Raw genomic sequence first — 15,814 nt, 5'->3', positions numbered from 1 at the left:
ACATACGGCAAGTGACAGTTCTTAACCTTTTTGTTTCTCTTCAAATCAAGAAGTCAAACGTGCTTGTTCTCTTCGAGCTAAGGCCTGTTGGCGACTTGCACGTCTTATAATTAAAAATGGCATCCAAGGCTGAATTAGCTTGTGTATACTCCGCTCTCATCCTCGTCGATGATGATGTAGCCGTAACTGTAAGTATTTAATAAAATTTACATCGAATTCATGTATGTGTTGTTAGGTTAGATTGTCACGGTGGTTTATCCATTTTCATCTAGCCAAATACAGATCGGATAGACGTTTCAAACATTCAAAATGTCCCAATAGAGATGTTTACGACTAAATCGACATGTATTTTTGTCAACCGACCTGTTACTATTGTGGCGCGAATTGTGTTATTGATGTTGTCATGTTTGTAGGGTGAGAAGATCTCCACCATCCTCAAGGCCGCTAACGTGGACGTCGAGCCATACTGGCCAGGTCTTTTCGCTAAGGCTCTGGAGGGCATCAACGTCCGCGACTTGATCACTAACATCGGATCAGGCGTGGGAGCCGCTCCCGCCGGTGGTGCCGCACCCGCCGCGGCCGCTGGTGGCGCTGCGCCCGCTGCCGAGGCCAAGGAGGAGAAGAAAGAGGAAGAACCCGAAGAGTCCGATGACGACATGGGCTTCGGTAAGTGTTCACCATCATGTTAAACATTGTTTATTTTAGTCTTTATCAATGGCCCCTCTAAATACGAAGTTGGTGGAATCTAAATGCCACATGTCTTGCCTTAATTTGTGGTTATGGTTAGTCACTTAAATATTTTTATTCAATGATGTATGATAATCATGTATTAGCTTCAGAATCTAATGATAGATAAACTCCTATCACTGAGACACCAGAGTCACTTTTTATGTACAAATAAACTTGTGAATGTGTACTAATGTTATTTTATCTTTGTTTCAGGTCTCTTTGACTAAAAAGCTTTATATTGAAGCTGCGATATTCCATTGTAAGCTTTATGAAGCTTGTTTAGTTGTAAGGATTAAATGACTTTATAATAAAGTATTTTTCAAATTGACTATTGTCTTTTTTGTTAATGTTTGTGTAAGATAATTGCATCCTATACCTTTGATCAAAAAAATTTAAGTGTTTGTATCTATGTGCCTCTATGTACTCAAGCTTGTACACTACTTGGCACATGCATTGAATTGTACACTAATAGTGTACAATTCTTGTACACTACTTGGCACATGCTTGAGTACATAGAGGCACATAGATACAAACACTTAATTATTTTGATTTTGCGTCAATTTATTAACTGACGAGGTGAATATGCATGCTTAGTAAAATATACTTTTAGGTAATCTCACTAATATTTTAAAACTAATTTTGCATACCTGTTACCTATATCTATGAAGCTGCACGCAAAATAGCTAAAATTTATTTGGAAAATGCATTTTTTTAATTGGACTGGCATGATGCTACTCATGCCTGTCATTGCAACTTAACAGGAGCAAAGTCCTGCAATGAAACCACTTAAGCTTGTTGTTCCGAGTCTAATGTGGAAACATTAAATCTCATTTGGTACTAAGTACTAGTAGTAAAAAATTATTGATGATATTTTTTAGCCAGTGTGTTACTGCATAAGATCCACAGCATGCCATGCTGTGGAATTAGTTGCACCGTCTTTTCTTCACAGCCAGAGCACTTATGAGGCATGAAACAGTGGGTGTTACAGGGAGCTGTCTGTAGGTAAAAGAATATGTCTTGACATTCAAAAAGTGCTACTTTGTATAAAGCATAATATATTTATTATCTTGAATAGATGGATTTTTAAATGAGTGTTCTCTTACATTCTTACCTATGTAGGTAAATAAAAAAAGTCTATGATAAGATCAACATAATTTATTTAAAATCTATATAACAACTAATAGCAATTAATTAAGTAAGATGGTCTATCCCCACATAGCCCTCTGCACTCCAGATAGCTTGTTGTAGTCTGCAAGGTGTCTCCACACTATGCGGCTCATACGCCATTCCTTTACAACTCCTCTGGGTCTGAAAAAAATAGCATTTAAAAGAATCAGGCCCATAGTAAAAGTAGAAAGGCTCTGAAATTTTGAAATATTTATATTATTCTGTGAGAATGGTACTGCTTTTAGAGCATAGAAAGATATTTGATTTTGAGTAAAACTAATGTACCTAAGCACTAAAAAAAAGTGAATTTAATGTATGAAAGACCTACGTCCAGACACGACTTCCAGATGAGTAGATTAACTTAATAGAAACAAACCTTGAAGTAACTACGCATCTATTGTTAATTCTGAGAGGAATCGCATTCATCTCGAATTTGTTCACATCCTTGTCAGCTAGTTCTCTAATCTCCACTGGCAGAATATCATTCTTCCTGAGTGCGTTAATTCGAGTCCTCTCGAGAAAGTTTTCTGCACTCATTCGCCGCCTCTTGACATCACGAATCATCAATGCATTTGCCCATTTATTTCTCACTTGTTGGTACTGAAAATAATTACTTCTATTAGGTAAAATAATATAATGTATAGTCTAAAATAAAGCTAAAATGAGTAGGTAAACAAAAAACCTAGGATTTCGTAATATCAATACGGACCCCAAATCCAGCGACTGCTTGTGATTGCCAAACGTATTTTGCCAGTCCAGATATATTTAAATTCATGTTTACAGTTTATTTATAATATTTATGTCCCGTAAAATAGAATAGAATACCTGTATTTTTGTTTAAGGTTATATTTGGTTAGAATGAGGATTTTCTAAATCTGTCAACGTGAGATGGCAGCACTGTAGCGACAGGTCCAATGAACTGACGAAAGACAATTAGTATTCTTTATAATAAAAAAAACAAGCAATTTATCCCGATCCACGAAATCTCCAGGATATTCCCACCAGACGCGCCTTTTTACAGAAACCTCCTGGAGATTTTTTAGCGGTCGGGAAGTTGCCAGATTGAAATTAATAAAAACTAATAAATGACAGATTCAAGTGATTCAACCCGTCAACTGTCAAGTTCAAACTTGTTGTGTGCGAGTTGTTTGGAGTTGTTAAACTTTGTTTCTTATTTTGAATGTATAGAAGGGAAACCTAACCTATAGCAAAATCGGAGAATAGAGATGACAAACAAAAGGACTTCGTCACAGCGGAGTATCACGACGAGCCAGAATAAGAAATCAAAGTTGTTGGACATTAGCACTTCATATTTACATGTTTCGTTAAAAGAGAGTGGACTGATTTTGAAACATCCTCCAGAGAAATGCGTAGCTGAAAATGAAATAATCCATGTTGTTCGAAGTATAAAGAAGAATCTTGAAAAACATTTTGACTATCCACGAAATTTGTCTGATTTATTTTCTAACTTAGAGAAGGAATGCAATGTTTTGGAAGTTTTCAAACATTATTTATTTCCAAATATTGTAAGAATGTCCGAAGATGGCTCTGAGGAATTTCCGGTTAGCGATAGCGTCATTAAAATACTGTTAAGTGTGCCAGCTCTTCAAAATAAATTAACTGACTACATATTTGAAAAAGCTATTGATTTAGCAGCGGACTCGAAGTGTGGACCATGGATACAAATGATATTAAAATGTTTTTCATCCCTAGACAGTATAGTAAATACTGACAAAATATCCACGCATCTCATAAACTTATTAGATGTAGCATCAGAGAAAATGGTAAAACTAGAAATAATAACTGCAATACCGGATATTATTGGTGACCAGGAACATGACAACATAGCAGCTGAAATGAGCAGAATATTAAGTGAAGACCATGACTTGATTCCTGCTATATTAGATTGTCTATCTTACCTTTGCTTATCTGATGATCAATATGAACAGTTACAGAAGAAAACACTGAACCTTCTGATGAGTCTTTCCAAATGCAATTATTTCTCAAACTTTGTCAAATTCCTGCTCATTTCAGGAAGGATGAGTGATAATTCATATTTAGAAGCAGTACAGGGACTCAGAAATGCCTTAGGTTGGCCTACAACAGCTGCCCAGGCACAGGAAGTAGCCACAAGTCAAGTGCTCACAGCTACAGCCATAAGAAACTCTATGGTGGCATCCAAAGTAATTTCAAACTCATGGTTAAAATCTATATCTCTATGTAAAGTGAGCACAGACCATAAACCTATTGATTTTATAATACTTCTCATTGCATATTCAACATCAGAGGAAAAACAAAGATTAGTAGAAAATTTAATAAAGAAACAAATTAAACTGGATATTTTAAAAGAAGAGTTACTGGATGAGGCTTTTAAAATGTTTAAACCAATACTAAAAGTGCATTTGAGACATTTAATAGATCTATGTAACTCTCTTTTAAAAACCAAAGGTGATTCCACTGTTGTATCCTTTGCATCACACATGTATTCTCTCATGTTTGCTGAGTTGGAGGATTGCTGTCAAACAATTGTAGCTGAACTGTTGCAACTGGGATTGGACTCTAAACAATGTGTCATGAGCATTTTGCTTGTATTCAATAAGGTTGCTGCAAAAGACAGATCTCTTTTGAAACCCCAGAGTGTCCAAATGCTGACTTTATTGGACAGAATGGATGATATGCCTTTAGTTGAAGTAAGAGCAGTTATGAACTTACTGTGTGGACTCGCTTACAGCTATGAAAACTCTGTTATTAGAGATGATATCCACATGATTATAAGAAAAGAGCTGGGCTCATCCAATCCAAGAATAAAAGTTCAAGGTATACTTGCTGGTATCCATGCAGTAAAATACCTGATGGTTGCAAATACAGAAGATGATGAAGAGACAAGAGAAGTTCCTGATGATGTAAGTTATGGATCAGTGACACATTTATCAGAAGGAGATCTTCGTGAAGCAGCACAAATTATTGAACTCATTAGCAGAAGCACCAGACAATTTCCTGATATGATTGCTTTCTTTTATGATGAATTATCTACTGTTATATCTTCAGCATCACATATTAACAAAAACTTCTTGTCCTGGCTCACAGATGCCGTCACAAATGACCTCCAACAAAATTTTATTGTTGATTCTATTGAAGTTGATACTATTGGGGATTTGAAGCTTTGCATGGAATATTGCCTTAATGCTGAAAGTGAAATGGATGAAGTTATAGCCATGAATATAGCAGGATTGACTTTATCGAACTCTGAAGTCTATGTCGGCATTTTGTCACCACTCTTTCAGCTTGTTCAGATACTACATTATAAGCAGCATGAAGGGAATCTCTCTAGCATTGATGCACTATTAGGGTGTCCAGTTGTTATGCCCAAGTTTAATATCATGGTTGAAGATATGGATTTGACAGCAATTACTAATATCTTAGACTGTCTAGTTCACTGTATTAATTGGTTCAGAGAATTACTTAATGCATTTGCTTCCCAGGATGATGAGGACCTTAAAACAAAGATTCTAAAAAGACTCCTTCAGGTGGAAGAGTTAGAAAAGATTGTTACTGAAATTCTTATCAAAAGCAAGATTTCTTACAAACCACCAGTTTGTACATTTAATGTCAATAAATATACAGGAGAGACAATTGAAAGAAAGCCCATTAAAGTGCCAAGTGTTAAGCAAAAAGTCACAAAAAAACCTGGACAAAATGATTCTGTGTTGCCTGAGACTGCCAGGACCCAAACAACACAAAATAATATTTCTGTTAAATCTAGCCTTGAAATATCTCACAACTTGCCTCTTAGACAGCTTAGTATTAACTTACTTCATTTGTTGAAAATGGATATGACAGAAGATAAAGTATCAGAAACTGAGTTAACAGTAAATACAGTCACATTTTTATTAAAATGTATTAATAGTAACCTGAGCAGTGTTTTGATTTCAAAAATAAAAAGAGTTACTTTTCTAAGTAAACAAGACAATGTTGTGTATGATGCTACAAAGGCTGAAGAATGTGCTAAATCAGTAAATGAAGTACTGCCACAGTTGGTGGAACACTTGAAGTTTGTTACGTTATGTATAGACAAGCACATTACTCAGAACACACAAGAAGAAGAAAGAGAAATTTTGTACACTCCAGAATTGCTCAGCTACCTTTCATGCTTGGAATACATTTACAACTTGTTTAGTACCTATTTTAAGTGGATGGGATTTAGAAACCAACAACATACTGGCTTACTCAAAACTTCGTTGAGATCAATTTCAAACCCCAGTACTGCAACTGTATCTATGAAAGATTTGTTGGTAGCTACCGCGCAGTATTTACAACAACATGAAAAGTATTGCCTACTGCTATCCACAGCTGTATCGTTAGTAGAGTTTGTCAAGAGTATTCGAAATTTCTCTGATAATAGGGTTATCTTCAATATTCTAAAATCCTTAGCCAGAAAGTTCCTGTCTCAACAATGGAAAACTCCTGAAGGTACATTAGAAAAAGGACTGTTTTTCAATCAAAGTGTGGATCAATTAGCATCTATTTACTTTATAAACAGCGAAGTCCTTGCTCTTAAGAACTTAACTTTATTATTGACACAGGACATTAAGTTACTGACAACAAATAAAAATACTTTGAGTACACTAAAGTGCATCAATAAGAGCAATTTTCCAATTTTGTATCGCAATCTAGGAACAGCCCTTTACGAGGCTACCAGGACCCGGTTAGATAAGGGTTTGACTAATTCTGAACATTTAGATCTGTGGAAAGATGTGGCTGGTATCATGAAGAGCATGTCTGATATTGCCAAGACACTCGAAACCAGACACACCTTATCAGCGTTTTTTAAGAAATCTATGCCAATCCTGAAACTATTTTTGTCGCAAGGAATACCAATATTGGAAATTCAATTTAAAAGCGAGACCGTGGAGGTATTAGAAGTTTTGAAAGTTCTTCAGCAATCGACTAGATTCTTACAGACATTGTGCTGTCATTCAAGGCTGAAAAAAGACACTGCGCTGATGAGTAAAGTCCCACACATGAGGCAGTTACTAGAAACACTAATTTACAAGGTAAAGGCAGCTTTAGCTGCGAATAACTGTTCTGAGGCGTTTTGGATGGGTAATCTTAAAAATAAGGATATACACGGCGAAGTAATAGCCTCTCAACAGAGCATTGAAAGTGAAGAGTCGGTCGAGGACTGTGATGAACAGTTACCTGACGACGATAGTGATGGAACGGACGATGAGATGCTTAATCCTGATTCAAGGAGTGTCAGTGATATTGTGTAATTTGATTCAGAATAAAATATTTTTAAATTATTTTCTATTTTTAACTCATAATGAAAATTTCAAAAAGTCCTGCTTCATATTTTCGAAACACTAATAACCAACGCATGAGAACGTTTGTGGGTTGAAGTTGTAGAGATAGGGGTTTTCCTTTACTTGTCCAGACTGCGAGACATTATCCGTTTTGGTGATGGCGACACGAAAGGCGCAAAACGAATGCATCTGCTTGAAGCGACCCTTACAACAAGGTAATAGTTAATACCTCTTGATACCTTGACCAGAATAGGAGTACATAATAATATTATTTTGTATGCAGTCTGGAATTCTGGATGAGTAACAGCAAAATTAAGTCCCAACGACCGGCCAGCAGGCTGGTTAGTTACCCTGACTGCTATACCAAAGGGTCGTAGGTTCGATTCCTACTCCAGACAAATGCTTCTGTGATGAGCACAATAATTTGTTGTCTGTGTGACTAAAATATTATGTACGTTTTTAGATAATAAAACTGATAAAAGTATGTTTATCAGTTGTGTACAGACTCGTAGCTCTGCTTACTTTGAAGTTAGGAACATGCTAGTATTAATGATTGTAGAAGCATTTTGAAAACACACTTTTTAATTAATATCGAGGCGGAAAGCAATAGATAGGGTCTCCATCTCTAAATCAACGTCAAAAATTAAACAAAGAATAGTGTTACGTCAAGTTTATTGTAGTAGGCTTAGTACAATCTCTGGGGTGGGCCCATGGTGGACTTCATGTGTAACGAGCGCACGTTCTGCCAGTGCTTCTTCAGCAGGGACACCAGGAAGTTGATCGACAAGTGCACGTTTTGTGCGAGCTCATCGGGTGTCATGTCAACATGGCCGACCGCCACAGATAAACACAAGACCTGGAATTGACAAAAAGATGGTAAAATTAAAAAAAAAAAGATATTGTTGAAATATACAATTACTAATCAGCATGACTGCTAGAAATTATATTTTACCACACTACTATACCAATTCTATAAAAAAAAAACACTACAAAATTAGAAGAAATGGCTTCTAAAATAATAACAAAAGGATGATTACCTTCTTCATCTGGAACTTGATGGTTGCCTTGACTTCATCAATCTTCTGTGTCATGGACTCCTGGTGGGAGAGGAGACCAGGGAACTTACCGGCCTTGTTAAGACCAGGACCCAACAGACGTGGGATCTGCTTGATCAGGGATTCTGATGCAAGGAAAGCATCATATCTGGAATCAAACAAATGAAATGTGTTAACATATTTATGTAATTTTGTTTCACGTCAACTATCTTTGTTGTATATTAAGTAAAAAAGCATTACTGTCTAGCCTTGAAATTACCTTGTAAAGAAAAACGATGTTTAAACGAAATTGGCGAGCCACATGGCATGAAAAATATGCACGGCAATAAAAAAACCCATATAAACTTTTTCCAATTAATGACTACAAAAAATGATAAGTAAATTAATTTATAAAAGCTGTACATTGCTGGAGTAACTTACTTCTTGGCTAGTTTCTTAACAAGCTTCTTGTTCTTGTTAAGTTTCTTGAGTGCCTCAGCGTCCATGCAGGGAACTGTCAGAGTCTTGGCCTCGTCACAGTGCTGTTGGTCTCCAAGGACACACACCTGCATCTTGGGACGAGGAATGTACTTTAGCCTGAAAAATACACATTATCATTAGGGAATAGTCATTGTAATGCTATGTACCAAGTCAGTATTTAATTGAATGTATGAAAAAATAATAAATAAGTACAGCATATTTAAGGATAGTTTAGCTGTGTATTATAAAACTATTGAGTGGTGCTTGATCTAAATGATTTTGCAAATTAAAATGCTTGGCGCATGGTTTACAAGTATGATTGTACAGAACTTCAAAATGAAATAAAAACATGCATTTTAACATACCATTCTAAACACAGTTTTACTCTCTACATTATACGTATCGTTAAGGCGTACCTGGGACCTTGTTTTCATCATCTTATGCTAAGTCGGTAAGCCGAGGCATACCTACCCGATTTTTAAAGACTCTGGGTCGAGTCCCGTCGGTTTTCACCAACTCCCTGTCCAGATTCACTTTGGTGGAATTTAATAACAAACTATTCCACTAAAATGCTCTTTCCAGGTAAACGTACTTGACGGTGCCTGAGAAACGCTTGTCCTTCTGGGGGTCATAGTTCTTCAGACCAATTTGGAGCTCCACTGTCTCCAAGAAGTTACGTTTCTTGTCCTTCGATGACTGGAGGACTGCATTTACGCATTCGTAAAGCGTGTCACGCGATACTTTAGACCTGGAATCAAATAACCTCACTATAGAACCGCTTCAATAACATGTTTAGGTAACTTTAGAGGTTTACTTGAATACAAGAATATTGCGGCACGTAAAAATAACATGAACGACCGAATATATTACATGGTTAGAGACGATGGGAAGATACAAGTGATGAAAAAATGGCTGGATTTATAAAATAATTCAAGATTACTTACGACATATTGGAAGAGTTGTCCTCTCTTCACGTTGTCAATGAACTGAAAGAAAGAACGTCAGGAAAGACGTTTGGAATGTCGTTCGGGAATCAACAGCCATAGATAAAAAATGTTAAACGACCCACAAACTTATATGACTAATGACATCATAACAAACAATCTATGCAAAATTTAGAGAGAGTTCAGTTTTTTTCGCAATTGCAGTAATAATTTTATTTCTTCAATTAAAATTAAAAACAAAGAAAATTAAAATATTTTAACAAGGTAGATTGTGTATTTTGATTTTTAGTAAGTAAGAGTTTGATACTAAAATACGGAGTTTATTTCAAAGTAATCATGGAATAGTAATCAGAACAGAGTTGCGAATTTGTTATTCTTTCGCACTTTGTCAAGAACCAAAGTATTGGGAGATGCCGGTTGTGGATATCTTGGATGAGTATGGTACCAAGTTGCTTTCAATAATTCCGGATCATGTTGCCACCACCCAATCTAAAAGCACATCAAAAGTAATTAATAAACTCCCGCAACTCAATATTAGTAGGTATTAATAACTTAGTAATGAAGCAAATTGTTTCCAAGCTCCATCCTACTTAAAAAATACACTCTATCGTCTACTGTTTAAATATTTCGTGTATTTCTTATCCTAAAACAATATACTACTGACCTCCATATAGGTTGTTGGCGGGATTCTATACGTTTCGCAAGGATAAACTGGTTTAATAACTCCTTTGCGTTTCATCCTTATATTTCTTTGCATTGAACCGTAGGCAAACCCATTGACTCTTCCGATATACACATCAATTAGTCGGATAACGTCTACGTCTGGTCGTTTCATCTACATGGTGATTTAAAGATTATCAAGTTAGATAAAATTATGAGCAATATATTGTGTTTGAGGAAATTACGCGGCTACGCAAACCGCAACGAAATCCGTTTTAATACCTCTTTTGGAAGCGTGGAATATGCAGCAACTTTTTCCATCAATGGTTTTACATCTTCTTTGCACATAGGTTCCTTATATTCTTCTCTCATCATGTCTTTAATATAGTTTTGAGGACCATACATAGTTATGCCGAAGAACTCCATGATGAAATTTAAATTCAATTACCTTTCGTACAAATAATGGAAAAATATAATAAACTGAAATTGATATTTTCTGTACATCAAAATGACAATTTGAAATTTTAAAATATCTACAACCACATAGGTCTTTCTACTAGTAGAGTATAATGTCTTTGACCTACTTAACGAAAAATGTATTATTAAAATTATATTTTATTATCTGCGTAATAATAGACAAGATAGAATAGGTGTTTCATAATGTCATAATTTTGTCATTGGTTTGGTGTCAATATTTTTGTCAGAAGTGAGAATTCGTTTTTGCCTTTATTAAATTTGTGAGTGCGACTATTGAAACAAGGGTTTAAAGTAAGAAATAATTACAATACTAGGTTTTAAATAATAAATAACATTACACGACTAAAGTAAACTTGCATTGATTAGATTTTCCGTGTAGTCGGCTTTTCATGCATATTTCTTGTTTTAGTTTCCTGCACTTTAACATTTGTGGACATTCCCCGCTCGTGTATGTTTGTACAGGTGTTATAGTTACTCGTTGATCACCGTAGATTTCAGCTAAACGGCATGGAGGAGGTAAGATTAATACATTACATATTAATGCTGTAATTTTCGCTAACCATTATCACTGACTTGCATGTAATAAAATTATTTCTGAATAAATTTAGCTATTATAGTAATAACTAGATTTTACAAATATTATAATAGTCATCGACTTAAACACATTAATATTTAGCTTAGAAAAAAAGCTATTCTTGTACTTTGAGCATTTGACAACTGATTTAATAATAATATACTTATGAACAAGCCATTTGTCCCAGGCCAGTAACCACTGGACCATTATGCCGATGTAAATAAGTTTCCTTTTATAATATTAAACATTCATCAATTGAAACTGTTTTTCCTAAAATGATCACTTGGATCAGCAAAGCCAAGTTCTGTTACTGCTTTCCATTGCATGCAGCTCTTACATAGCGGTTAAGATTACTTTTTAATAATGGGGGCTCTGTTTTAAGTGACTGACTATTCCTGGCAGGTATTTTTGTTTTCTACCTCTGCTTATTAGTTGTTTGTACCAACTAGATTTTTAAATGTTACAATGTGTAATGGACATGTTTAGTCAAACATACCCTTCATCTTTGTAGTATTAGTGTTGACCTAGGTTCCTAGTTAAACTAGGAAGTTTGAAAATGTATTTAATGATGCAATCTACATCACAATTTCTTTTTAATCAACTCCTTCATGCACTGCTAACAGCTTTCAGCCACAAGTTACATTAATTATTATCACATTTCAGCTTTTAGGTCACGATTCAAGTAGAGGGAAGAGACAAGTCCCACCAATGTTGCAGAAACTCCTTCACAACGATGTGCAGATCACGAAGAAGTTCGTGGAGTTTGGCTTGAGGACCACCTGGCTGAGATCTCTGCGCAACCATGCACAACTGTTTGATGTAAACCTCTTTTTTTGTAGACTTTCATTTATATACTTCAACCTACATTTTATGATTATCTCTATACATATTTGTGTCATTTTTTTATCCAGTGTTTGTTTATTAACTTGTACCCAACCACTGTATGGTCCTTCTTAGATTAATTCTTTATATTACATTGGAATATTATTATGTGCCATATACAAAGATCTTCAGACACATTCATAGCTCATAAAAGTAGTTGTTTACATGTGTATAAATTCTATCCCTCTCACATTCTCTTACATTTTTGAAAAAACAAAGCCATCTTGTAATAGAATGAAATCACACAATGAACTTTATTGTCTAAGGTAACCAATGCCTTATTTGCTTGCTATGAGATTGTAATAATTTGTTATCTATATTTCAGGTTTCTTGTCATGGCATTGTCTGGTTGGCCGGCTGGCTCACCTTTATCTGGTTGTTTAACAATAAGGAGTTATATCAGTTGCAAGTCAATATGCTCATAGGTATGAAGTTGATAATATCTTGCTAAACAAAATGATACCTTGTGCTGCTTGTTTTAGGGATATATTTTGATACTATTGAATGATTGATATGATTTAAGGCTGTGTAATGAATCATTGAGATAAAGATATATTGTATTCCTTCAATAATAATAATTAAGAGTTGTTTACAACCTGGCTTATATTTTGACTCACTCTATATCGATATATTAAACAAAAGCGAAACATTTTACTGCATTATATATTGTCCTTGTCACACAGATTGCGAATAGCTGCCAAAAAAAAACTTATATGATTCATCTAAGAAATTTAACCCCACTCACATTCAAGTAGAAATAACGATCATTGAATCATTGCATGTTGCTTCTCGACAAAACTTCCAGTACTTTACAGGCTATAATAGTTTTATTATTAACATTTAAAATTTAAAAATAACAAATAAAGCTATTTGGTTGATTACAAGTTGAACCTTAGAAAGTCAGTAATATTAAGGTCTCATTTAAAGTAGCAGTTCAGTTTCAGTTATCAAGAAGTGATTGCCGAAGGTTATTCACGCTGCCGACTCATGATTTGAATACGTAATTAGCTGTTATTCACCCACATTCAAACAATACTTACCTCATATCACTAACAGTATTACAAATGACGTCATTTCGATGCGAGAACACACTTGAAATGCATTTTAGGCTAGAGCCAAATATACCTACTTGTTTATTGTTTATGTATATGCACATGTTCTAATAAGTATTCGAGGTTTTAACAAATTAAAAGAACAACATATTACATTTTACACTTAACAATTTTTATTAATAAATATTTACGTTTCTTTAAGCTTATTTAAGATTGTATAGTCGGCTCATTTTGCGTGATTTATGAGCACATTACTCGAGTTTAAATTAAGAATTCAGCAATAAAAGTTGGAAATGGTTATTGTGATGTCTGTTAATTTTATGATGCTGATTGTTGTCGTTTTTTTTACAGCTCTGATCTTGGATATTATCGTGATTGCGGTGATAAAGGCGGCCGTGCGTCGTCGTCGACCTATCCCTATGAACAAGCTGACAGACATCGGTCCTGACAAGTTCTCCTTCCCGTCAGGTCACGCCAGCCGCTCCACCATGATTGCCTTCATACTCATGTCACAATATCTTAACGACTACTTCTTCTTGTACCCACCTTTTCTAGCTTGGGTCGGAGCTGTATGCCTCTCAAAAGTACTTGCAGAGAGGCACTACCTTCTCGATGTACTTGCCGGTATCAGTATTGGCATTCAAGAAGCGATATTCATGCATTTGATCTGGTTCTCTCAAAACACCTGCTCCGGTATTGTGGCTTCGTTATCTGATGAGAAGATTGATGGCGGAGAGTACCATGTCTAGAACCAAAACCAAACAAATCAACGACCTTTTGGTGCGCGAAACGAAATTTTGAGCGAAACGTGGCTGAACAGGGAAGAACAATGTCATGAAAGCAATCAACGCATTTATATTAAGTATTCAGTGCTGACTAAATATTAGTTACATATTTAATATCTTAGTCTTTTTAATATCTCGTAAGAATAATTAAAGTTCCTGGTAAAGTCGTGTTGCGTCTTTTGATAACACCTGCACCAAACAGGTTGCATCTCGTATTTATCTTCACAGAATAATATCCTAGTCCTTTTCATTGTGTTTGAAAGAAAATTGTGAATGGATTTACAAATCATTATAATTTTTTGTTATATTTATTGTATTGTTATCGTAAATATATAATATAAACGTAACCCAACACATTTCGAGGCCTGTGATGAAGTACTTTATTTAGTAAGTAGTTAACTAATAAAAATTTAATAATGTACGTTTAAGTGAGTGATGTTTGTGAAACTAAACCCTAATGAAAAAATTATACATAATATTATAAATTAATTCACTTGCTGTTTTTTCTACATTTACCTCTCCGAGCTACTATAAATCAATCTATAAACAAATTAAGTATCTTACTATAATGCTTGAATCATACAAGTACAAATGGATGGGCAGCCTCGCTTCTAAATTTTTTTACAAGGGGCTCACTTAAAATTTAAAGTTGCTGAAAGTACGTAGGGAGGTGTTGACCGAGGCGGTGGTATGCCTAATTATGTAGGTACTGTAAGGCCCGTCCGTAAATAAGTTATTATATTAACATGGGTACAATATGTTCAAGCACTCGAAACTAATGTATTTTTGCAAATATTTTAGATCTACTAATTTAGAAATACAAAGAGTTTAGAAATACTTAATTTTTCTTCTGGCAACCGTCGACATATTCAACGATTTGACATATGACGTGACGTTACGTGTTAAGTTGACGTTTGGTATTGTGACGTGTGATGGTTCGGTGTTATGTATTTTTCGGATGAAATTGCATACATTCAACTTTTGAGAGAAAATAAATTCAAATATTATATTGAACCGTTAAGTGTCCTAATTGCAAGGTAAAGCATACATATTAGACACTTATTTACCATTAACCGCTATCAAAGTAATACAGTTTTACGTAGAGTTTGTAAAGAATAAAATATTTATTTGGACGTGGCACAACTGCAATATTATAAGAAGACATATTTTACAGCGGCACCATGAGAAAATTAAAGGGAGCAGTAAAAGAAACAGCGAGACAGAAGCGCGAGAGGAAACAGGAGTTTGCCAAAATGCGACAACAAATTCACACGATTGTTTTGCCGACTTTCGCGGTTGTTTTTCTGGTAATCTGCGTTTACGTGTACCTCAAAACCCGGCCTACGTCGATGCAGTACGCGTAACGTAACTAGGTCTTAGGTGTGTGAAATTGTACATAATAAATTATATATACCATCAATTTATATTGGTTTGGGGTTTATATTCTATGGTTGTGAGCTTATATGGAACATAAGATGTTGATGCTTCACACTTATTACTGTACAGATGTTCAGTGACTGAAATATTTTTTATAATAAAAGTGCTGTTATTCATTCCACTTTGTTGTCAACATATCAATGTTAGAGTTATAACAAAATTAATGTAAATATTAGATTATACATATTTAAATACCTACAAGAGTTTTTATGCCACCTTACACCTGTTTCACCTGAAAAGGAAGTGAAAACATTGGAATAGTGTGATAAAACTAAAAGCTGTTCAAATAA

At 35.0% G+C, this 15,814-nt stretch overlaps 7 protein-coding genes across 8 annotated transcripts; 4 read left to right on the top strand and 3 right to left on the bottom strand.

Annotated features, from left to right (window-relative positions):
- The first annotated feature begins 24 nt into the window (after positions 1 to 24).
- LOC113492912 (60S acidic ribosomal protein P1) lies at positions 25 to 1,057 on the top strand. Its single transcript, XM_026870639.1, has 3 exons — positions 25 to 188; positions 414 to 666; positions 943 to 1,057. The coding sequence occupies exons 1-3, from the start codon at positions 117 to 119 to the stop codon at positions 954 to 956; spliced, it is 339 nt and encodes a 112-aa protein (XP_026726440.1). The 5' UTR covers positions 25 to 116; the 3' UTR covers positions 957 to 1,057.
- An 812-nt stretch (positions 1,058 to 1,869) lies between these two features.
- LOC113492911 (28S ribosomal protein S14, mitochondrial) lies at positions 1,870 to 2,761 on the bottom strand. The gene is made up of 3 exons (XM_026870638.1): positions 2,606 to 2,761; positions 2,273 to 2,496; positions 1,870 to 2,037 (listed from the first exon to the last, which is right to left on the bottom strand). The coding sequence occupies exons 1-3, from the start codon at positions 2,669 to 2,671 to the stop codon at positions 1,935 to 1,937; spliced, it is 393 nt and encodes a 130-aa protein (XP_026726439.1). The 5' UTR covers positions 2,672 to 2,761; the 3' UTR covers positions 1,870 to 1,934.
- An 83-nt stretch (positions 2,762 to 2,844) lies between these two features.
- Positions 2,845 to 7,199, top strand: LOC113492902 (Fanconi anemia group D2 protein). The gene has a single exon (XM_026870624.1). The coding sequence runs from the start codon at positions 3,123 to 3,125 to the stop codon at positions 7,167 to 7,169; it is 4,047 nt and encodes a 1,348-aa protein (XP_026726425.1). The 5' UTR covers positions 2,845 to 3,122; the 3' UTR covers positions 7,170 to 7,199.
- A 655-nt stretch (positions 7,200 to 7,854) lies between these two features.
- Positions 7,855 to 9,767, bottom strand: LOC113492909 (60S ribosomal protein L10a). The gene is made up of 5 exons (XM_026870636.1): positions 9,658 to 9,767; positions 9,306 to 9,461; positions 8,675 to 8,830; positions 8,237 to 8,402; positions 7,855 to 8,055 (listed from the first exon to the last, which is right to left on the bottom strand). Exons 1-5 carry the CDS (start codon positions 9,660 to 9,662, stop codon positions 7,885 to 7,887), a joined length of 654 nt encoding a protein of 217 aa, XP_026726437.1. The 5' UTR covers positions 9,663 to 9,767; the 3' UTR covers positions 7,855 to 7,884.
- Positions 9,768 to 9,961: 194 nt separating this feature from the next.
- LOC113492910 lies at positions 9,962 to 10,889 on the bottom strand. The gene is made up of 3 exons (XM_026870637.1): positions 10,600 to 10,889; positions 10,322 to 10,492; positions 9,962 to 10,146 (listed from the first exon to the last, which is right to left on the bottom strand). Exons 1-3 carry the CDS (start codon positions 10,741 to 10,743, stop codon positions 10,006 to 10,008), a joined length of 456 nt encoding a protein of 151 aa, XP_026726438.1. The 5' UTR covers positions 10,744 to 10,889; the 3' UTR covers positions 9,962 to 10,005.
- Positions 10,890 to 10,975: 86 nt separating this feature from the next.
- On the top strand, positions 10,976 to 14,458 carry LOC113492908 (phospholipid phosphatase 6). 2 transcript variants are annotated; one of them, XM_026870633.1, is made up of 5 exons: positions 10,976 to 11,085; positions 11,204 to 11,310; positions 12,032 to 12,187; positions 12,576 to 12,675; positions 13,654 to 14,458. In XM_026870633.1, the coding sequence occupies exons 2-5, from the start codon at positions 11,302 to 11,304 to the stop codon at positions 14,049 to 14,051; spliced, it is 663 nt and encodes a 220-aa protein (XP_026726434.1). In that variant the 5' UTR covers positions 10,976 to 11,085; positions 11,204 to 11,301; the 3' UTR covers positions 14,052 to 14,458. The 2 variants fall into 2 exon arrangements, with proteins under 2 accessions (XP_026726434.1, XP_026726435.1); XM_026870634.1 differs by lacking the exon at positions 11,204 to 11,310 and having other exon boundaries at positions 10,981 to 11,085.
- Positions 14,459 to 14,988: 530 nt separating this feature from the next.
- LOC113492913 (single-pass membrane and coiled-coil domain-containing protein 4) lies at positions 14,989 to 15,720 on the top strand. The gene is made up of 2 exons (XM_026870640.1): positions 14,989 to 15,124; positions 15,262 to 15,720. The coding sequence occupies exons 1-2, from the start codon at positions 15,033 to 15,035 to the stop codon at positions 15,449 to 15,451; spliced, it is 282 nt and encodes a 93-aa protein (XP_026726441.1). The 5' UTR covers positions 14,989 to 15,032; the 3' UTR covers positions 15,452 to 15,720.
- The last annotated feature ends 94 nt before the right edge of the window (positions 15,721 to 15,814 follow it).

Source organism: Trichoplusia ni, chromosome 4 (genome assembly GCF_003590095.1).
Source record: "Trichoplusia ni isolate ovarian cell line Hi5 chromosome 4, tn1, whole genome shotgun sequence".
Taxonomy (NCBI): domain Eukaryota; kingdom Metazoa; phylum Arthropoda; class Insecta; order Lepidoptera; family Noctuidae; genus Trichoplusia; species Trichoplusia ni.
The sequence above is the reverse complement of the archived record's forward strand: the minus strand, read 5'-3'. Positions and strand labels throughout refer to the sequence as shown.